The 23,630-nt window shown below is 47.4% G+C and overlaps 1 protein-coding gene across 6 annotated transcripts in view; it reads right to left on the bottom strand.

The window, feature by feature from the left end:
* The window catches only part of LOC118511075 (hemicentin-1-like), a 170,544-nt gene that overhangs the window by 76,272 nt on the left and 70,642 nt on the right, over nt 1-23,630 (bottom strand). For all 6 annotated transcript variants that reach the window (XM_036053743.1, XM_036053741.1, XM_036053746.1 and 3 more), the window contains exons 4-5: nt 16,050-16,307; nt 15,774-15,970 (exon numbers count right to left, since the gene is read on the bottom strand). In XM_036053743.1, the coding sequence (XP_035909636.1) occupies nt 15,774-15,970; nt 16,050-16,307 (455 nt within the window). The remainder of the gene's footprint in view (nt 1-15,773; nt 15,971-16,049; nt 16,308-23,630) is intronic.

Here is a 23,630-nt window from a genome sequence, read left to right as displayed (position 1 = left end):
CAGAAAGTGGGCCATCACGCCGATACCAACGCCAACGAGCATTACCTGAACATCGCCGGGACAGATTAGGCCCGAAGAAGGGCTGGGGGGGAGAAGAAGGCCATCGCACACACTGTTGTGTCGCAAAGTGTTGAAAACGCCATAAATCTGTTGCCGCGGCCCTACGATTCTCGTTTGATTGTGGTCGGTGAGCATTTTATGACTGCTGAAATGAGCCATCCCCAATAGCTGCGAATGCACGAGGCACGAGCATTGATTTGTTTGATTTACCATTAGCGACCGTTTAGTGGCGTAAGGGTAATGGTCAGTTACTTTGGAGCGTGGGTAGCGTGAAACGCGAATGATTATCGCGCCCCCATCGGGGATGTCCACGAACCTGTCACTTTGTCAGTTATCTGATTTTACCTTACAGGATGGTAGTGTGTGGAAGGAATGAGCAAGTGATTGCTAACGAGGACTTACCTGGAATAGAAGATAAAGTGAGAGAGAGAGAGAGAGAGAGAGAGAGTTAGTGATTTGTAGAACGATTAGCGTACAACAATAGAAATAAACTGAGCTACATGATTACTCCATATTAATCTTCTAGTAATAAAATTGCAAACATTGTAATAAAACCACTGGATTTAAAATGTCTGCAAGCAATTGCCTGCACCATCGGTGTCTTTTGAAGCGGTGACATTAATTTCCGCTCACAGGCATGATTATATTGTATGCAGCGAGCGAAAGCCTTCCCGATTGCGCCATATTTAATCCACTTCAACAATATGGATTCTTGTGCGAGCAGAAGATTAATGGAAAAGCCTATGGTACTCGCCAGCCGCCAGCTATACACAGTCAGTTGACGTGCCAGCCACATCATGTTTGTGGCGTACTGTGCGTTCATAATCGGAGTGACAGTTAGTACCTGGCAGATTGATAAGACGCACCCAGATCGCACTCAGGTCCCTCCTGCACCGGTCCTGTATTCATACGCTTGTGGCCATCGTTCCGATGCGAGCAGCAGGTGTGGCTTGCCGTTTGCTGTGCAGTGGCAGATACGGAGCTTGTTTGCGAAAGACACCAAGCATGCTTAAAACGGTAACTGTTCCGCCGAGGCGCCCGCGGTACACACGCTTCCTGTCACCAGCGGCGGGCCAGGCGACCAGGAAAGACAGGGATTGACAGGCGGGGTAAATAGTTTGTGGCGCGTGAGCAGAAAGTCCAATGTTTGATTCCGTACACCGGAGGTTGGCCCCGGTTCGGTTCGGTTCGTCAGTGTCTCACCGCACCGCCCTGATGCTGGTAATCAGTGAAAGGTGAGTGTGGTTGAAGTATGGCCACCGAGGTAAGTGCCAGCGAAGAACGGCAATGAAAGGAACGTGGCTAAAATGGGAACGGAAGAACGAGAAAAACGAGCGCCAGATGAAGCTGGGCTCGGCGCTGCTGGAGAAAGGCACCGGGCGACGTAACACGCCAGAGCGCCATCGCACATCCATGCAATTTACAACTGCGTCCGCTCTAATGATGTTTGTTTTCTGGTTTCCCGTGGCAGGCACACACACACAACCACATTTTAGCGAGGGAACGCTCATTGCCAGCGTGCGCGCGTTGTCAACGTACAAATGGCGCCAGTGCGAGCACCACCTGGTGGCTGGTGTGGAGGTGTGCTTGGGAGTGAGTTCCACACGCCGTTCCGTAATCCGTAATTTTCTGCATTGTCAGCCCGAGTATGAGTACGGCTTGATGTGGAGTAGCAGCAGCAGCAGCAGTTCCCGATTGGATCGGGAGAAATGGGATCAAATGAAATGGGCTCAGTCGCAGTCGCTATGTCTCTGGATAATCTAGACTTGGGGCCAACAGGGAACGGTGGCCCGGGAACCAGAGTGTGATGGGAAATAGAGGGCAGAAAGCTTCCTCCCGATTCCTCCCAGCTACTCGCGCAAAAAATAATGTGAAAAGCGCTAAGAAAATCGTGACGACCCTGCCGCGAAGAAGAGACGAGGGGGCGTCCAATGGTGGAGTGGCATAGTAAGAGGGCTTTCGCTTTCTCACTTCTCGCTTCCGGACGGAATATGGGGGTGGGAGACCCATTCGGCTTCTTGTTTGCACCCACGGAACAATGCACTGGTCGGACGGACATCGTATGCTTGCTCTTTTATGTGTGTGATCCAGTTTGATTAGAGTTGATGAAAATCAGTCCATTCAGCAGCATTCCGTTCGTCCGCGCTTGTAAAACCTCGCGGAAGGAAGCAAGATGTTGCAGTCGCGTAGTTGTTGTTTTTGCGTTCTGTATCTCGTTGTGTTTCTTTATCCGCGACAGGTAAGGCAGCCGCAACAGCCGCAGCCAGGCAGCGAGAGAGGCTGCCGTGCCATGGTAAGCACTGCGAATAGTCGATTGTTTATTTTACATTGTAATTTATCGTTTCTTAGCTGCGCGTCTTCCCAGTTCCGTGTGATGCTCCGGCAGAAGGAGGAGAAGCCGAGAAAAAGTCCCGGACCCGTTAGTTTGTTCGGTTTGTTGTGGCCATTTTTCACAACCCTACCCGGTTGTGGTAGAAAGAGAGTGAGAGAGGGCAGGGGCAACCAGGGTGAGAAGATTGCTTGGTGGCCGCGGTGTAAAAAAAATGCACCAGGCACGGAGCCAAGCGCAAGCGGGTTTGTTTACATTCAACGAGTTCGTACACATTGTTCGTTCATTCGTTCCAGATGCAATGACCCGGCTAAGTTGAACTGTGTTTTTGGTGGCAGATTGCAAGAACTGAATCGAACACGGTGACTGGGGAGTAGGACCAGGGCTGGGAAGAGGTTTGAAAAACATTCGAAATGGACTCGCGAGAAGGAACGTGAACTTACAGTGCGATAGGAAAAACAAACCGAAACAACATCCAAACCCGGACCGACCGACCGACCGACCGATCGGCCGAACGCGGCTGGCAGAAACCGTAGCACACGTAGCCCCATACCAGGAAAGTAAACAGCTCCCAAAATACGCACTGTAACGTAAATAATCATTCGTTTTTCATGCCTCCGCACCGTGTCTTGGGATGAAAAATATTCCATCCACTCGGCCGATGCGGGGCCCGCGCACGTTGAATGCAGCAAGAATTTATCGAACATGCGGCGAGGCGTACCTCGGTTTCAACACCGCTGGCGGAACCAAGGTTTTGGGCCAAGAACCGGCACACGTGTTCCTTAGACCGTACCGAACGAACCAGATCGATTGTTTACCGGGGCGCACGATAATTGAGCGCATGTTGTAATGCATCCTGCCGTTCATTGCTGGACTGCGGGCGTTTCTTTCTCTGCAGACCACGCAGAAGTCAATGCAGTGGACTTGTGGGATTCGGGCTGGCATTGTATGATGCTGCACATCAATAGCACCGAGTTAAGGTTTTTGGAGAAATATAATTTGAAATTCAAAATAGTGACCGGGCTACAACTTCTTGTGTACACCGCAGAAAGCAAGGTTCAGTGAACGGGAGGAGAGATGCTTGGTGATCTCTCGGCGACCCTCACCGGGAAAGGGTGAAAAGAATAGCATTTTTAAATCAATATTTGTCCGCACGAAATGCATCCGCAGCCATTTGGAGGTGGAGGTGTCATTCCGAGAGCTCTTCGGATTGGTGTCAATTCTAGCACTTGCATCAATAGACGTGCCTGAACTGCATGCACCGAACCTCAAGGTGTGAATCTGTATGTACAAGTACGCTTCGGTTAATGGAAATGCGAACAAATAAAACGGAACGTCCCTTCCTCCAATCTGCGCCACGGTACGGTACCTTTCAGCGCGCCCGGTAACCAGGGTGGCAGGCCTTTTCATCTCCAAAGCATTCCCAATAGTAGACCACTTTGGTACCCCCATCGAAGGTGTTGAAATGGGGCAGCCATTCATCAGCGTCTTAAAAATTAATCAAACCTTAATCAAACGGCGGAGCCTGTCACGGGACTAAGGGTCTGGGCTCGGGGTGTGTGTTGTGTGTGAGAGCAAGCATATTCATCATACTTATGACCATCGTTGGACCTCTCGCTGAACCCGCTTTGCCCCGTTCCAATGGACCCATCAACATCATCATCATCGTTAGGCAGGCCCGTCAAATTACAATAATTGACTGAACTTTTCCTTTACCCGACTTTACCTCGGACCGCATTATGCCTCGCCTCGCCTTATTGTGGTCTCCCGGTTCAAACTAATATACCGAAGCCGTCCAACTGCCGATTCTTAACAAAGTCAGCGGAGAGTGTATTTTTTTGCCTCGCTACTTCTGGAGATGGTTTTTGTTGTTGCGGTTACGAGATGAGATAAAAAATGTGGCCACAACAGGACAGGGCTAGGAAGGGCTGGGCAGAGCGTACTTTTTTCGCGCAAGAGGTCGGGTCGGTTAAAAGCCCAAACTCGTATACGGACGCTACCGTATGCGGCCTTTGGCGTGATGTTTTACTACTACCGAATCCTGGTCATAAACGGAGGCTTTTTGCTTTGGGGTTGGCGGAACGTAAAAAAATAGCTTGGTGATTTGGAGGGACGCTGGAGGGGTTTAGAGGAAGGAGGAGCATGGAAGAAAGCAGACGCAGCGTTTTGTTCATCATAAAAAAACGGACGATGGAAAAAATCCTAATTGATTGCTTACCCCTAGCGAGAGAGAGAGTGTACTTGCGGGTCTGTTCGATTATTCCATCTCCAGGCGCGCACAGAACCCGGCCCGCCAGCCAGAAGAAGCACACAATCGGGCGAGTTTTAGATGAGCGAAAAGCGTCACAAGAAAAAGGGCGAAAACACTTACGTGAGAACGATATCGATGAGGCTTTACGGAGCAAACACACCAACACCGGCCAACACAAGCGCACCGAGCACATAATTAATTATTTATGCTCCACAACCGCACGATTCCACGTAGCGAGAACGAGAATGAGTGGCCCAAACTAAATTGCCTCGGGAGGATAACCGCTACCGATCCTCGAGCCACGGCGTGGCGTTGACGTTAATCGAGCCGAAGCACCAAACGGAAAACGAAAATAGTTGCGTTCCTGCCGGGTGAGTGTTGCATCTGGTAGCGTCGTCGGCATAACATCGACGGTGATGACGGTGTTGATTGTAGGCGTAAAAAGGATCCTTACGAGCCTAAGGATACCGACGCCTGGTGGAACTCTGGTGCGCAAAGTTTGTTTTTCTTTTTTATCTGCACTGTTTTAGTGTTATCGGGTCGTATGTTTTGTTTGGGGTTTCTTTTACCAACTCAACTCTCAAATTTGGCCTCCCAAATCATTGATTGTAAACAGGGCGTACAGCACAAACCGGAGCTGCTCCGGACGATCGCCGGGTGGATCTGGTATTGGAAGCAAACATTTCCGCTCTACCGAAGCACGAAACGAGCAGGCGGCCAAGGCGAAAGGGTAGCAAGACGCGTCCGGACCGGTGTGGCAAGGATATGAAGTGAGAGCAATGGTTAAAAAAAAGGGAGCGAACGAAATATCAAACGGAATGATAATTTGAAAGTGTCAGGAGTAAACAAGCCTGCCGTGCGAAAGGGGATGTGCCGTTCAGTCGTTTTCTAAATAATTCACGCTTTATCTCAATCGATAATCACCTCCTCCTGGCTGGGCTTGCCACCGTTAGCGTCGGAGCAATTGTAGGAGCTCCTAAGACCAAACACCCAACCAACCATGACAATGACGATGAGGATGATCATCATCATCACCATCTTCAACACTGGTAACGCATTTAGAAGCGAGGAATATTGGTGTGAAGGTGGTAAAGGTTGCTTTATTTCGCTCTCTTTCTGTGCAGGTTTGAATCGCTTTTCATCCTTCCTGCATGATGTCGGCCTGTCGGCCATTCCAATGCTCGGTGCGCAATTCCGTTTTAGAGTGCTTTCAATCATCGAACGAACCCGTGTACGCGTAAGCAAAGGTAAAATGGTTGATGAATGCGAAAACGCAAGCACGTGTTACGATAGGATAGATGGATGGATGAAGTGCGGAGTCCGATGGATCAGCCTCAAGTGGATTCTAGACTCCTGCCCGGGAGGGGTCGGGTAAGTGATCCATTTCATCATTAAATTTCAATCCAATCCCAGCATCAACCCCCAGCACTCATAAACCCGCCTCGCCCCCGCCCTCCTGATGAACCCTGACTCATCAGTTTGCAGGTAATCGTTCCCCAAATCCATGGGTCCACAGCATCATGGTGCGAACGAACCCGTTTCGTAATGATTCGAACCCGGGGATCGGTGTGCTGGTTTTGAGGTTACTTTTGTTTTCATATCAGTTCTTGGTGCTTTGGTGGGCACTCTTCAAGAGCTGTTAGTTCCTGGGTGAATCTTTCGCTTTCGCCAGCTCACACACACACAGTCGCTTGTGTACTTCTCTGTGCAGTTTCCTTCAGTTCGTTGAGTCGAAAGTGTGTGCTTCAGCGGGCGCGTGTGTGGAAAGTGTGTGGAGGCCGGCACGGGATTGCGCTCAGATACTGGTAGATTCCTCTTTACCTAAATTGCGCTCAACTACGTGAGTGGCTTGGCTTGAGTTTGTGTTTTTTTGCGTAATACTACTGTTGAATGTACTGTAGCAGTGCTAAGCTCAGGACCAGGGGGCTGATAACACTTCGTACCCTGGCTGGTCCGTGAGTGTGGCTATCGTGTGGTTAACAACCCTTCATCGCAACGTAACGCCACAGCAGACTTCAAAACTCGTGAAGTTCGGTCACGGTTCTCGGGCGGCGGCGTCGACTCGTTCACCGGCAGGATGGAACAATGGGCTAGGACTCGTTAAATTGGACCCGAGTGTATTGGGTGAGATCCGGACCGGCGTCGGTTCCGATCTGATCCAACCCCGTTTGCCGGACGCATCATCCCTTAACGAACAGGACCCCAGAGAGGACCGGGCGACCATGGATGTATGGTTGGCAACTGCCGGAATTATTGTTATGATTGTGATGATTGTTGCGCACATGATTAATGGTGTAAAGGTGAGCATTACGGGGCGGAGGCATTTTTCTCGTCCATCGCTGCTTGCTCCCGCGTACCATTGTGCCTTGGTTGGCTGGCCCTTTTCAATTGAAGTCTCATTATCTTCGAAAGCATCCGTGAAGTTGCTTTCCGACACGATGCTCCGGATTAGGTGTTGTTGGCCCGGTGCTGCCCGATGCTGCGAGCAGAATGCTTGCCGGCTTGCAAATGGTGAGAAATCGTGCAGACAGCGCTATGAAAAATGGAGCCCGTGCAGCCAGGGTGAAAGCTGCAACTCGTTATGGGGCGGGTCGGGCGGCGGCCTTCTGCCAGTGCTGTCGATGAAAGAAAATCCCTTCGGGTGTGCTGTTGTCTAACACGGGAAGTGGCGAGACAATACTTTATTCATCAGCGCGATAATTGAGTATTATTAATTGTTTCCCATGACATGGATTATGGCGTCTTTTACCGAGAAACGTCATCATTTCGAAATTGGTATGTGTGCTGGCTCGTTCGGGGCTTTTGAATAAACACAATTGAGCTTCGATCAAGCTGCTCGTTGCGCGAGTTTACCGGATTTGTTCTGCCGTGTTTATATTTTGTTTGAGAATAATTCTTCGAAGATGTAATAAAATTTATAAAAAGTACCAAGAATTTGATGTTAGTACCTGCCAAACATTACCAAACATCCGATTACGCTGTTTCGAAGTTCGAACAAACGCAGAACTAATGAACTCAAATCGGAAGCTATGTTTTCTCAGCTACCGGCTCTGAACTAATAAACTCCGATCGCTGATGAGGAGGTACAAATCACCCCAAGGATAATGGATGCCGTCTTTTGCCCTAGCTTTATGATACCTGACGTGGCTCCAGGCTCACACAATTTGTCACAAAGCACTACATCACATCGAGCGCTACCATCTGGCCGTTGCTGCTGGAGCAGTAGCAGAAGCGAGTCCTCGGTGCAAGTGAACGACCAGCAGAGATGGAATGCAAGTATTTATTGCCATCTAATTTCACTCGGTAATATATGTTGATTGCAAATTTTCGTGCATTCAAAAGCAGCATGAGGAGTGTTTGGAAATTTTTGTCAACGAGTCCTATTGTCGCTCTGACGACGAGGTAAGACGCTTGGCCGAGAGAGAAAGGAACATTTGGGGTGTATGTGTCTGCAGCAAATAAACTCCGTTCCATGACATTTGGTTCCGAAGCGGCGGCCAAAGGGTCTCAGGGAACCGTTTTCACTAGTCGGGTGTCGTTTCGTGGTATGATTTCTACCATTTCACAGACAGCCGACAGCGTGGCGGCAACTCTAGCGTATGGAAAATTGCGTTCCACATACACACAATAATAAACCCTTGCAAAATGGACTTCACCGAGGTTTTGAGAGTACGCCGAGTGTATCGAGTACACGTATTCGTGTGTTTTATAACGAGAAGTGCGATGCAAAACAACAGAGCCAGCCAGACGAGTCTTGCGTCGTTACGGGGTAAGAAATGTTGCTTACATACATGGTGAACATTCGTTCGTTGTGTGCGGCTGAAACAGTATGGTCTGTACATTATTGTGTCCCAGGATGCAATTTGCCGTAAGGTAGCAACCCGTGAACGGTACGGGCAGCGGACACAAACTAGTCGTTCAAAGACATCACGAGCTGTTCCAGAGCGAATATCTTTGTTGAGGAACGCCATTAGCCCGACGACTCGCGGTATACGACACGTTTTGTACCGCTGTCCTCATAAAACATCGACTATAATTCGATCACATTCTCACTAATTATAATCCGCCGTTATAAATACCTTTAGGGGCGTAGCCCCAGAACCAAACACACCTCGGGGACAGCAGGGATTTTTTCACCACCTTGTTCAACCCAGCGATCGCTTGCTTTCCTGTGCTGTGTGTGCCCAGCTCCTGCAAAGGCACAGGAGCAGCCGTTTAAGCCGCCTGAACCCGAAAAAGCACAACCACCGTAGCGATATCCCGGTGCCAGGCAGAAGACGTGTTTGATTAATTTTAATGGCTTTTCCCCGTTTCGAGAGTGGCATATCTCGTTTGCATTGGATGGAGCAACCCGAGCGAAGGGTGTTTGTTTGCCAGTTTTGTGTGACGATTGTGGGGATGGGTGTGAAGGGACCGTTCTCTCAGGGAAGAACGGAGCCAGCGCACGGGACATCTTCGCCATGCTGCGCGAGCTTCGTTAGCGTTGATTACGAATCATAATTAGAACGCTGTTAGCTGCTTACTATTGAAGGTGCGTAGTTTTCTGGCAGTCTTTACCGAAAGCTCTCACTCTCTCTCCGGGCATGATTATGGGCCATGTATTTGCTCGCTGGGGTACGGTCGGATGGAGGGCATGTGGCGACAACTTCGGTTGGGGAATTCTTAAATCTGGAGATAGAAAATTGCATAATCGTGTTGCCTCAGGAATGGCTTAACCTGCATCCGTCGGCTCCAGTTCGCTTTGAGTGATTTTTATCCGACAAAAATCGATAAGTCTCTAATGAAAAATTGCACCGTAAAGGTTAATCTCTGCGGAACGCCCGAGAGCGGGATTATTAAAATGCTGTGAAATGAAACACTCGACAATCGATCGAGATCGAGTTTGCAAATGGGAATTTGGCGGCCCGAAGCGTTAACCTGTCGGAAATCGATTGTTACGAGTGAAAAGTTGATGGCTCGAAGTTAAAAATTCGGAGTTTATGGCCCATTCAATCGTACGAGATCAAGCGAACGACTTTGACCACTTATTAGGCACGCCGCACGCCAAAGGTCGAAAGGCTTTCTGCTCGACAAAAGTGAAAGGTATCTCAAGAATGTATCTAGTGGCAGCATACATGATATGTGTCGCGATCATGTGTTGTGATCGTGTGAAATAGACAACTGCCACGATTCCTCAATCTTTGGCTTCGCGTGTGACGGTTATGCAGTAGTTTAACGTGACACTGAAACGATCATGATTTAATATAAAATTATGATGAAAAGTGCAGAATCAGCGCATCTTCGTGGGGCACGGCTGTTTTATCAGCTATGGGTTATGCACAAGGATGGCCCAAAAATTGGCACCCGCGGTTTTTTTGTGTCGCCCCAAACAGCTATAGATTGCTTCCTGTTGCGGTTGTCACCGATCGAACGGCGAATGACATGATGATGATGAATGACAAATGGCGTTCATTTACGGTTTGGCATTTATTGATTACGATTCAGCGGATGAAATATTTCTGCCGTCGCATCCATACATCTTTTTCGTCGCGCATGCCGGCGGATGATATTTTTCCAGCACTCACCTCAAATTCCCCGAACTGTTCAAACTGATATAGGCCCCAAAACTATAGGCGAAAGCAAGACAAATGCAAAAGGAGCGCTTCACAAAAAAGTATGCTGATTGAAACCGCGAAAGGAAAAAACCCCTTTTGCGTTCGATCGTACTCAGTCCGCCCAGGCGTTCCAGCCGTTGTGCTCCGGTGGCAAGAGGTGATGAGATTGTGCCGACAACCAGGCCGACGCCATCGGACACTTTTAGGCCATAATTTACGCGTGAATTGAAATTTTATACAACACCCTCCTTCGCGTGCGTTTTTTTTCTCCTTTGGTCTTCTCCTATTATCTACACCTCGTCGTCGGTTTTATGGCTATCCCTGGTCGCGATCGGACTGATTTTTCTGCCCCGTCATTAAAGGTAAACACTTTATTGGTGTGTGGTTCGTGGTGCTCGGTTGTTTTTTTTTTCTTCTGTTATACCACAAACTGCCTTAAGCTTAAACCCGGCCGTGCTTCAATTGGAGCGAGCCGTACTGGAATGGAGTTCTTCGCTGGAGTTCGCACTTCCTTCTCCAGCAAGAATGTTGGAGCGTTGAATCATCACTTTGACGCTGCGTCACGATTCGCGAGGCCTGAATGGGCATTATTTACTATCAGCATCCCTCACCCCTTTCCCGTCCACAATAGCCCTCCAGCCCCTCCCCGTGGGCTGTCCTAGAAAGGATAAAGCGTTTTAAGATTGTAGCATTTCAGCGAAGCGGATAATCAACGCATTTTTAAACCATTTATGTCATCATCGTAGCGTGTGGTTCTGAGCGGGTTTTTTGGTGTTGCGCGGATCACCCCGGCTTGGTTTGATGTTTTCATTTATTGCCATGGTTGGATTGCTTTTCTTGGTGCGTTGGCAGCGTATAGCAGACATGCGTTATAATGGAACGCATTCATTCTGGAGCTTGCGGCAGCATGCTGTTTTTAAAACTCAGCTCGTCCTGAGCACGAATTTGAGCCTTGTTTTCTCTAAATATCTAATGCAACGCATTCGAACGTGAGATTCGTTAGCGTTATCCTCCGGTTTTATAAGTGTGATTAGCCGGACTTAAAATTATGAGTTATGCACAGTAAAATATGTGAGGCCTTACGCAGCAGCGCACGTTTTCGTATCAGCTTTCGAAGCGAATTATAAATCGCCCTCAATCATGGATGCTCCAAATTACAGCATCTCAATACTTGGCCATCAATTTGGCCTTGAAAGAATGATTTCGGGGGTCTCGGGATTGGCCGAGCACCGTATCACACCATGCCGCGTAGCTGTGTCGTATATCGATCACGCATCGCATCGTGTGTGTATAATCCCAGCCAAGCTTCGTTTCGGCTGGACGCCACGAATCAATAGCCGGCCCCAGCATTGCTGACCGTCTGTCTTGCCCAGTTTAGACCGGTACGATTGATTGGATGGAATTATGGTTTCCGCGCCGGTTCATCGAAATAATCCTGTCGGCTTTGAATACATCTACACCGAGGACCTTCCGCTTCTCGGCAATCAACAGTCTGGTCGTGAATCATTGCCTTCCCGGTCTGACCGTCTCAAGGATTTGCCATGGTGGTTCCTCACCAATTTCGCAATTATCATCGCAGGCCATAAAGTTTGTGCCATCGCGAGCCCAAAACGTTGCCCCGAGCCCGCGGTAAAAGTGAAGATAAAAACGATAAAGTCGCGTCAAGTTTTTGGCGAAACATGGCGTCAATATGAAAAGCGAAAGCACCCCATTTTTATTGATGTAACCAATCACGAGAAACAACAACCGTAACGAAGTGAACAAATAACGAAACATCGCTCACTCCCATTGTTAAAGCGCTTTTCGTGACGCTGCTCCGATGTCGCCCACGGGGCGGACGCCGGTTTTCTTCCTTTGTGCTGGGTCCGGCTTTTTATCTCGTAACATTTTAATCTTGCGTTTCGCGTAATTGGAGCTAAATTAGAGCCGAACTTTGCTCCGGTTCCTTGCCGCTGTCGATGCGGTTGTCGTGTAGCTGGCTGCTTTTTTTGGGCCTGGCTTGGCTTGTTTTGTATTGTCGTGTTTCTTGTTGGGGCTCCACGTCAGCGGCTTGCGAAAACCATCGGCTACGTGCTCGTTTTCAATCAACGACTCCCTTGGGTGTAGTACCGGATCAGATCCGCGATATAAAAGCACTGTCCTACCGGTCGAAACGTGTCGCAAAGCGCGAACCGAAGGCATCAACACGGGACCAGTCGAAACAATAATCCCGAACCCGAAATGGCACCGGAGAATGATTGTCGTAGACCGGGTGGCGAATGGGGGAAGTGGGCGTATGGGCGAGCTGCTTAAGAGCCCTTCGGCACGTCACTCTTCATCTGGCTGGGGCCATAATCGTTTGCGAGAATGCGTGTCACCTCGGGCCGAGCGAGACAAACAAAATCGGTGGACACAGCACATTCCGGATTCGATTCCGCGCTCGATTGGTCGCAAACGGAATTTCGAACCAACGATTTGCGTTTCGGCCTTTGTTTCTGGTTGCGCGCGGTGTCGTGGCGATCGTGGACCAGCGACGACGTGTTCGTGACCGACCGTGTTACGGTTGAACTTTTGCGAAAGTGAAACGGAAAGCCAACTTTAAGGAGTCTGGACCTAAGGCCTTTGCAGCACGGCGTTCTATCATTTCAATTATGTCGTTTCGGTCAAATTGGTTCGGAGGAGTCCGGCCACGAATCGGAGTCGGTTCGTGAAGGGCTTTACGATTTGACAGGCTGTCCGGTGGAAAAGACCGTTTGAGAAGCATGTGCTTGGAAGGGCTTTACGGTGCACCGAGTTCAACTGCTTCCGGTTGCTAGATGGATCGATTTGAAGCTACCAGAGTCACGTAGACGCGACGGTAGGTGCGACGCTTGTTTATCGTTGGGCAAGATGTAGGAAAAAGGCGTCCGACGCATTGTGGACGATTACGGCACAGTTTATAAGATCTAATTATCTCCAAGACCGTGGACTTGTGGTGATGAAACATAGTGTTCGGACACCTTATTGAACTATTTTTGACAAGTGTGCTGGATCAAAAGAATTTAAATATAATAAATTAAAAATCTTTACCTAGGTTTTTAACAACTATAAATATTCTAAAAATGCTCTCCCCTGGATAAGGCCCGGCAATCGCAGCTTGACAGGTCGGCGAAATACCACAACCGCCAAAATGGGGAGGCTGGAATTCGCCGCGCATACGTCAAGCAAAAAAGTTGGTGATTCAATTAAATATCATCGAGATACGGTGGTGGGCGCTTCTTCCTATGCTTGCAGATGTATCTTTCCGACCTGTCCAGCTCTTTTTAAGTGGATTACTTGCGGGGAAAATTTAAACAAATGTAGAGCGTGCTTCGTTCCGTTTGAAGCGTCGTATCTTTGCCCTCTTTTGGCTGGTAGCGGCTATATACCTTAGTCACCCGTAATCCCGCCGAAGGTCTGGGCCGGAGAACATAAACCACGAAAATTACTATTATAAATTTTCAAACATAAGCCGCTACGTTGCGTGTGCACAGAGCCCTGCGTGTTCGTGCTGGTGGAGATACTGCAGAGTCAGAGTATTTTTGAAGGTGTGCTAGGAAAGCGGAAAAAATGTCCAGCATTAAAGAAAAGGAACTAGAGCTGTTTAAAGTTGGTATTTTACCAAATCTAAGATCACTCAATGGCGATTTGTTGAAGTAAAGGATCATTCGAATCGCTAAGAGTTGGCGGGAAAGTACCCTGGAAAAGGAACTTTAATTGGATGTAAATGAATGAAGAGGGAAGAGCTGAATTGTGCTGAATTTTAATTCGTAACACAGACACGTTCCATATCCTAGTCGGGGTATGGCTATGTCGCGCGCACCACAGCAGGTAAAACATGAAAGTGTTTAGCAAGCAAAAAAGTGGGCTGCACTGTCTCAATGACCGGGCATGCTTAACCACGCAGCACCCCAAGAAACACGTACGGTACCTACTCAGCTTGCCCGAAGATCGATAACCATTGGCAGGCGTAAGTGGGAAATGATAATAAATACACTTTTATGATAAACCCTCCTTTTATATATAAATATCCATTCGTTGATTGGATTCAATGTGCTTCCCCGTTCAACCAGCCCACCAGGGGTGGGTCGGCAAAATGGGTTCCGGTGGGTGTTTGATAGCGAATACGTGAAACGTTCGATGGGCAATATCTTTGCCCCATTTCGTCCCGTTTGCTTATGCTTTCTCATTTTATCACACTCCCTCCGAAAAATTGGGTGTGCTACGCAGCATCAGCGAAAGATTGATCACCGGACGGGTGGGAAACATATGAGTGGGCAATCCGAAGGAAGGTTGAGGATTGACGGAGACCCTCCAAAGGGATGGATGGTCCAACAGATCCAATTTTGCTTCAATTCTTGGCCCCCATCCCACGCTGGATGCCTGGTCAAAGAGGAAGTAGTTCAGTTTGTACTACATCAAGATAAATGACACCCGCAACGGCGCAAGGCCTACAGGAGCCATCGATGCGATTTTGCCAAATATAGACACGGAGGAGAAGCTTTATCAGCGGAACTCATTAGTATGAGAATCCATAATTGTTTGGGGCTTTCGTGTTTTTCGTTTTGTTTTACATGTGCACTAGACAGTGTTGAGAGAGCAAGGTTATCAATTTCTTCGACGTTCGTAGCTCCGTTTAATTAAATATTGATTTTCGCACTCGGAGACGGTTTCTTGTGCATGTTTTTTCTGCTCTTGTTCGATGAATAAATGATTAGCGAGTCATTAATGAGCACTTGGAAGTAGGCATAATTGCAATGCAAATAAATAATTACGAGCTGGTGTCGATATGTGGCAGGGTGAGACCATGCACCAGGAGTAGCAAATCGGAGGTTTCGAGTTTGTTCCATAACGAAACGATGTTAAACTCAATTAAATCAATCACTTGTACATGTTCAGCTTGAACAGAGACACATTTTTTCTAATAGTTCACTCAAAGGAATGGAGGTAAAAAAAGTCAGATTTATCATTACGAAACAGCACCAGTTCCGAGAACTTCCTTTTAATGAAATGTTTCTCTTTGATGGCGTTGGCTTTAGCCGTGCCGTGGTGTAGGGAAAACAGTCAGCCGAGAAAATAAATAAACAAGTTCAATCAACGGCCAAGGATGAAGCTATTAGTGCGCTGCATTGACCTTTAGATGTACCCCCGGACAACTGAGGGAAAAGTTTTCATCCTTCCGGCTCGGCAGGGAAAATTACCCGGTAAGCTTGTGGGTCGCAAGCAGGACTTTCGAAACATGGCAAATGTTGTTCGAAAAAGTTAGTACCGTTTTTTGCCTGCAGTCGACGAGTTCCTTCTTGGACAGGGTTCCGATCGAGCCGGGGCATGATGATTTTACTCGTACGTACGAATTGAAAGACTTGATGAGTTTTGCATCAAACGAACTGGCCAGCCAGTGATTCGATCGGTAAGAAGCAAAACAAAGCGCTATTGCTGGGGATGTTTTTTCCTTTTCCTCGGTGAACGAAGTCACCGGGCATGGGAAAATGAAGAATCACGGAATAAACTTTGATGTGGACGTGCGTGCAATGGTACTCACAGTTTACGGACAGGGTGACTGTCGTTTCCAGCTTGTCCTTCTCCGACATGGCACGGTTCCAGACGACGCAGCGGAACTTTGCCCCATCGTCCTCGCGCCGGGGCACGATCGACAAGGTACTCGAGGTGCGCAGATCCTTCGATCCGCCCTTGGCGATGGTAGACTTGAGGGGTTTTTCCGACCCCACCCGATACCACCTAGACAAGCGAAAGGCAAATGTGTCTTGATGAAGCTGGACGATTTGTGGGATTTGTGGAGGGGTCGGTGACGACTTACGTGATCGTTGGATCCGGTGAACCACCGATGCTGCTGCAGGTCAGGTTAAACTTTTCGTCCTCGGTAGCCCGCAGCTCGACGGGCTCGACAAACGGTGGCTGCGGTGGTGTCAGGACGGTCAGGTTGTAGTATTCCTGGTGGACATCTGCACCGGTGCCGCTTGCTTTCACGCGACACTCGAACCGCCCATTGTCCCGGCTGTACGAGGTGTTCATGATGGTGAGATCATAAATACCCTGCTCTGGTCGGAAGTCGATTCTGAAAGCAAACAAAGCCATTGATTTAAACAATATTCTCAGAAGGAGGAGTCATTCGTGTGTAGAAAGGAAACTTTTCGGCCCATTTGGTTTCGAATGAAATCTTCAACCACCCGACATCGTGTCAAATAATGCTCTAGTTGCGAGACAGCATATAGACGGACTGTGCTCGCTAAATATAACAACGAGTGTTTTACTTCGCACAGAGACTCCGTGCACGAGCGATGCAGCTCTTTACGGATGAGATGTGGAGCGCGCGTGCTGTAATGCGTACCGAGCGCGTTCTAATCCGAATGTCGGTGCAGAAATCCAACAACGAGAAATACGAGCACGTTTTCCCATTCGCTGATTGCCCGGGCAGTATGGCAGAAACATATTTGAAGGTTCGTGGAAATTGACGACGTGAATGTATTTAGAAACAAAATCCAGTCCACGCGATTAGCAAACAATTAATTTTCATGTAAGCGGTGGTGCTCGGCCGCACGGCCGCACAGTTCTGCACGGTTCCCAGGCCCACCCACCAGGCCTCGTCACGCATCTGTTTTTGGAACTTGGCGCAATGAAAAGGACTTTCAGGGAAATTAATTTGCTAGCTCCACTCACGCCGGCGAGTACGGCGTGTTGGACTTCCGCCCGTTTGCACCCAAGTGACACGAACGATCATTCGATTTTCCGCATTCCAGCGCAAGATATTCGCACACGGATCGCACACGCCGGAGCGCACGCTGTTGAATTTGATTGTATTTTAGACATTTTGGATTCGCGTGTGGGAAGTTGGGCTGGTTGGAAGCTAGAATTTTGTACCTAACGTTGAGGGTTTTTTTTTTGCATATTATTTTCGCTACTCCTGCCAATCGTTATGCGTACGGGGCTCGCCAGAGCAGCGATTCCATTGCACTCGGATACACACAGACACACATTCGGCAGCCGAGTCGGTACGTTGCGTGTATTTTCCACCTAGATAATTTGGAAAAACACGTCGCAAAACAATCCTATCGGAGGCTGTGTTTTTCCTGACTGTGTTCGATTTTAGTTACCGCTACTGCCGACAATGCTTCTGCTCCACCGGACTCCGGGTTCCGGTGGATGAGCAAGCCGTGTTGTGCTGCACCGCTTTTCACGGATATGGTATTATTTTAGTCGGTCTGCGGGAGTGGAAGGAAAACATGGCAATAGGCACAGGGCACTAGGCGAATCGGACCAGATAGGAGGACCAGTGATGCCGTGCCGTTATCGTGCGCTTAACCAGCGAGTAAAGCAATTTTTGGTGCAGCACGTTGAGAAAGGAAGTACAAATAAAATTGAAGCTAGAATTGCAGCAGGAAGCATTTGAGTGCGGTGAATGATTTAATGGTCTAAATGCGAATGTTGCTTCGCAAAACATGCATTGGGCCAGAAATTTTGGGGCAATCAATGTTGCTATACAGTACGGGGTTTGCAGTTTTTTTTCCACCCGTACGAAATCATAGGAGAAAAGCTCCTGAAGATTTCTTCAGGGACAAATGGTTTCGTTTGTCCGTTGAACGATTAGAACGGAGCGAGCATAATGGCACATTAAACCAGCTTTATAGTACACGGCAAACAGTGATTGCAAATGTGAAGCTATAAAATTAGGCGCATAGAATTAACCTTAGCCCAAGCTCACTCACCCGCCCAAGCTTTCGAACCCCACAATCCGCAGGCCCACAAGCCGAACTGGACCGGTGCTTCCCAGAACGGAACAGAATGGAAAATTTAGAAGAAATAAAGCAATCATAAAATAAATCATGCCACACGCCACCTACAATGGGAAACGATTCAATGATTTACGATTCGGTAAGTTTACGTTGCCGCCATCCTGTCGGTGATATTTTTGCGTAACACATTCCCATGGCCCATGGATTTTGGCCGCGTGTGATTGAGGGGGCAAGGCATTACACGGAATAAGCCCTAAAGTTGGGGTAAGAATAGAAACGAAACACAACAGCAGAAAACAAGAAAAGAAAAAAAAAACAGGAGCTCCAACCAACTTGCTCGCCGCGTGCAAACAAACTGTGCCCTGATGAAGCGTGGCCCGTGCTGACGGAAAGTTTGGATAGGAACGTTTGAAAGCGACAGCTGAAGCATAAACAACGATCCAGATCCTGTGGTCCTGGATCCGGTGGTAATAAGCGCGGCGCCTCCGCCCCCGGAGGGTTGAGTTGAGGAGCTGTTATTCTTTGGATAATTATGTTGGGGGCAGCCACCAGCGTAATGTGGATTTTTTTGTTTTGTTTCAGCGTCGTTTTGGGGGGAAATTTTGTGAGGGTCTAAGCTTTGGATGAAGGCGGGCAGCAAAGTCTTAGGTAGGCTGGCGTTAAGTTTGTCACGGCAAAAGGAACAAGTTGCTGTTGTACCTGTTTCCTGGCTTTTATTGGTACGAGAATGGTTCCATTGTAAGCGTAATGCTAGGTGAATGAAAATTAAAGTTTGTGTACAGTATGGATAAGTGAGTGATTTGATGTGTTGGTTATTTTATACAACTCGATTTAAACAACAATCGCAGCGATTTACTGTAGATGATGAGAAAAAGATTAGGACAAACTTTTTTTGATGGCTCATAAATTACAGTTACACTTAACGGAGTTCTAAGTTCAGTTGAGTCAGTCAGAAGGCTTGGGGCCACCAACATCAAAATACATTTCTGTTCGGATGGTAATATCTACTTGAAATTGTGTGTTGCGAGATATTCGTGCCCATTAAATCTAGATAAGTAAGCAAATAGTCAAAGATGGTTAATGAATTGAAATCTACAGCAGTATGGATTGGGCGATATTAGATGCTGTCTAATCACCTGGCTCTTTTCCGATAAAGCTTCCATCCTTCACTTAAAATTGTTGCAAAGTATAAAAATGAGTTGTGCCAAAACTGACGAATACCTCCTAGTGGCGATGAATGGCGAAGATGACCCGAAAGATTGCTGGTCTTACATGTGTGGAAAGCTACAAGCCCTACATGGGTCGGCCACTATAATGAGGTCCTTGGTGAGATTGGCTATTAAAACCTCTACGAACTTACAGCGAATTATGCGATCATGAGAATGCTACCAGACAATCTAGTCTTCCTAAGAATTCAAAGTCGCAATAGCCGCAAAGTCTTCTAAAGTACTCAAGATTTATAGCTTATATTGGGATGAAAGGATATGGTTGCAGCGCTATCAGAAATGAGCGTGCTTTGTAGAGACCGCTCTCGAGGACTACCGGCTGATTAGAAAACGTCACGAAAAATGTCTTAAAATGAATATCTGAAAGCTGCCACTTTGCCGAGATCATCTTCAAAGCGATACAAAACAAATTGTAAATAACCTTATTTTTGTCTTAAAAAACTCTCCTATAATCGCAATTAGATATAAAATTATATGGAAGAAAAACTTCGCATACCGCTTAATGACTAAACTATCTACTAATTAATTTATCATCAAACGTGACCTTAAGCATCCTTCCACCAACATCTATCTGTCCTTCGCAAAAAATGGGGCCAGTTCGTCCGAAAACTGCCGGCAGCATCTCATAAAGGTTCCATGTCCTTCCTCGACGAAGCAAAACTAGAACGCTCATGTTCGGTGAAGCGCTTTGTTGTGAAGATGCTGTGAACAGAAAAGACCGATTGGTTGGCGAAGAATAAAGCCAAGCTCCATAACCAACTCAAACAAATCTATTGCATTCCGCACTGCTGAGCCAGCGTGTGTGCGTGGTTGCTCTTTTATTTTCTTCGCCGCCCTTTCTTGGCTAGTGCCTTCGTGGCGGTGGTATATTGCTTATTTGGCAAATAACATAAAAGCTTCTTGGAACAACGCAGCGTAGCGCCGGAACAAAAAAAGAAAAGTTCAAACGACGAATGGGACAAATCAAAGGTCCCGAAAGGACGTGGACGTGGTATGGTCAGGCTCTACTATAGTTTCCTCGAGCGTGGACGGCGCGGTCCGATGGGTAAGTTTGTCGGAAACTTTTGCACCTCCTTCAGCGTGGTGGGCAAGGGTAGGGTGAACCGGCGGGGCAAACATTGATTCGCCAACTGCATTACCCACAGTCGGTTTTCGTTTGAGTATGCCAAAGCATGTTGATCAATTCTGTGTGTGTGTGTGAGTGTGTGGCGAAGTGGATCTTGTGGTGCTCTTGATGAAAATGGGACAAACAAGTGATATGAATGAAGAAGGGATATTTTTCTGATTTGCTCATATCTTAAGCAAAGGTCAAATGATGGATGGTGGTTAAGCGAAATACTACTCTTTGTGCAGCGAACACAGAAATGAACACGTGCTGTATGATAAGTATCATCTTCAAAGGATGCAGCGTTGTATCACTTTACTTGATACGAGAATTGCTTCATTCATTTGAGAGCAAGCAGCAATAAGTAATTAGATATATATTTTGACACATTCACCATGATTTTATATGACTCATTGAGTAATATTTGCTTTTGATCTCATCTACGGAAGGTTTTAATGGGTTGGAAAAAATGTTCTTTGAAAATTGCTTGCTCATAACGACTTGCTATAACCGTCTCGCGATATTGATCTGTTGCAAAAGGCTTCAATACCGTTGACGGTTGCTGTCGTTTGTCGATTGAATATATCGGCCATTCTGGCGGACGAATGAACGACATCAATAAAATTCTTCTTAGACCTACTACGTCTCTGCTTTGGGCATCCTAACACGACTTTACAGACTGGGTCGTCCGGTGCCATTCTCCTGACATGACCAGTTCACTGGAGCCTTGGTGAAGTTAATTCGTCTAATAGTGAGATTACTTCAAAGCTCTTAGAGCTCGTCGATGGAGCGGCTCTTCCATTGTCCTTCCACATATGTGAGGTTAAAATTTGGTCAAAGTCCATATATCAGAAGTGTATGTAAGTTCAGAACATTATACACGTTCTGTAAAATACCAGCTACGGTTCGGACTGTTAGCCGAGGCGGCAGCGGCACAGGTCTTCATACAACAGGACCGCAGCTCAAATCCCATCCCCCGCGTACGCAGGACTTTGAATATCCCGCTAGGGTTAGAATCATGTCAAGATAAGACAGAAATTACAGACCGAGACCTCTCGAGGATGTAGCGCCAAAGAAGCAGCATCATCCGTTGCGATTAGCGTTTTCGGAGTACCTTTGCACGTTGATGTCTTTTGATCTCAGATGTGTAAAATGTTGGTTATCTTGAAAGGTGAGATGACCTATCTGTTAACTATCAGTACATATTTGTTAGCAATGTCACTGAAGGTGCCATTTGATTTTACTCATGTGTCATTTGGGGTTTTGCCTTGCTAATCTCCAATCTGAGGTTTTGTCGCGCTTGCTTAATCTTTTGGTAAGTTTCTGCTCATCTATGTCATCAGCGTATACCAGGATCAGGATTGGCTTTTAGAAGATGATTTCACTGATCTAGAACTCGTCTCATTTGATCATTCTAGAGAAAGAGATCAGCTTCCCGACGCAGGCCTTTGGTGGTAGCAAAGGGCCCGGAGATTGTTCCACCTCAGTTCAGTTCAGTATCCACGTCATTCCTTGTTTACTAGCTATTCTCAATTGAGGCTAAAAAATGAAGAACAGTTTAGCCGTTGTTCAAATGTTGTTCTTCCCAGACATATTAAGGGTGTGATCTACTGCTCGCTCATAATCTGCAAGATGCGCCACGTGGTAAAGATTTAGTAAGTGAATGACGTTCCGTTCCAGAATCCTCTGTCATGGGTAGTCGAGACATACACCTGAAGTTTAACCAACATCCTTAAACATAAAGTAAATGGTTTATGCATCATGACCCAAAAGTGTCTGGCTAAGCACCAACGACCGCCCAGCCTGCGGGAGGACTCTAGAAAAGAATGCAAATTTTTATCCGCCCGCAAACGTAACAGCGTCACTCATTGTGCAAGTGCTTTTTACTCCATTCCATACTGATAGTGGTGGCATTTCATTTGTGTGTGTTATTCGTCTCGATGTCGTTTGGCCCTTGTTTTGTTCCAAAAATCCTGTTCCTGTGAAAATTTATTCCTTCGCCTGTTGTTGCGTTGCGGTGCCGGCTTGTACATTGCATTGCACCTTCCGAACGCAATGTTTCATCCCTGTTGTTTCGCGATCAGCAAACAGCCTTGCCCCGAACACAAGCCTCAAACCCCCGTTTACCAAGCCCCAGACCAACACCCCGTTAGAAAGTCGGCTACGGTATCGGAGGGCTTTTTTTTTCTGTCGTGCGGTTATGCGCTAAAAATGTTTAATATTCATCACTGTGGTCTTTATGCTGCGGTTGCTTAACCGTCAGAATGAAATAATAATAAACCTGTTTTCGGTGTACATTTTATCAGTCACTTGACACTTTTCGGCCCAACCAAACCAACCAAAAGGGCGATGCCGGGGGAGTGAGGCAGGTGTGGGTTTTTTGTAGCTCGCGCGTCGGCGTTCGGCTTGCAGCACACAATCCGCAATCAAGTGTTGTGCTCTCCCACGCACGGCTCTGCGGACCATAACCCTTAACCTAATGTGGCGACGTTGGTTGCCCTTTTTGGGCGTTATTGAAGGGGTGGATGGGTGTACGTTATTTCCGACGCGTTAAGGTGTCTGTGTACTGCGTGCATCGTTGTTTTTCATTCGGTGCCCTTGCTGCCCAGCACTGTCCACCCCCGAAAGGGTGAAGGTCGAGGCAACAACCAGTGAAAGAACAAAAAAGAGAGAAAAAAGATTGCGTGGAAAATTCAATTTTTTGAAGGTGCAAGGGACGTTTTTCGGCTGCTGGAAAATCGAAAATCACGTCGGCGGCCCCGTTGACCTCGCACCAGAGCACGCAGAGCACGGGAAGCTAGGTTGGTAATCAAATTTGTGTTTGGGGCATAATCGCTTTTGGCGCCGTGCTTTGTTCAAATTTACGCAAGTAAAGCGCGCGAATGGCGTTAAAATGGGGTGGGTGATTTATTTGTGCCATTTTGTATATTTAAGCATGTATAACTTTAATGAAATTCTGCCATTAAACCCCCTGAGGAACTGATTGTACAGATTGCAGCACTGCGATGCGTGTTCTCACGCTTAATATCGCGTTACTCTCGATTTCTGCTATGTTCACAAACAGAAGAATCGTCGTAGAAAAATAGTATATTGAGATGAAAATTAATGTACACATGGTAACGGTGCACTGCCAGTGTCCGACGATTGCACCGGTAATGACTTGTGCATGTTCGACCCGCCTAATTGTTCGCTTAGTTGTCGAAAGCATATGAAAGTTCTGCATTTAAATGTGCTTCATCAATTCGTTTTCACCGTCCGTGATGGGAAATAAAATCAATAGTTGCGCACACAAACAAACACACGTCGGCGAATGGAAA

This window comes from Anopheles stephensi, chromosome 3, assembly GCF_013141755.1.
Source record: "Anopheles stephensi strain Indian chromosome 3, UCI_ANSTEP_V1.0, whole genome shotgun sequence".
Lineage (NCBI taxonomy): Eukaryota > Metazoa > Arthropoda > Insecta > Diptera > Culicidae > Anopheles > Anopheles stephensi.
This window is presented reverse-complemented; position numbering and strand designations above follow the sequence as displayed.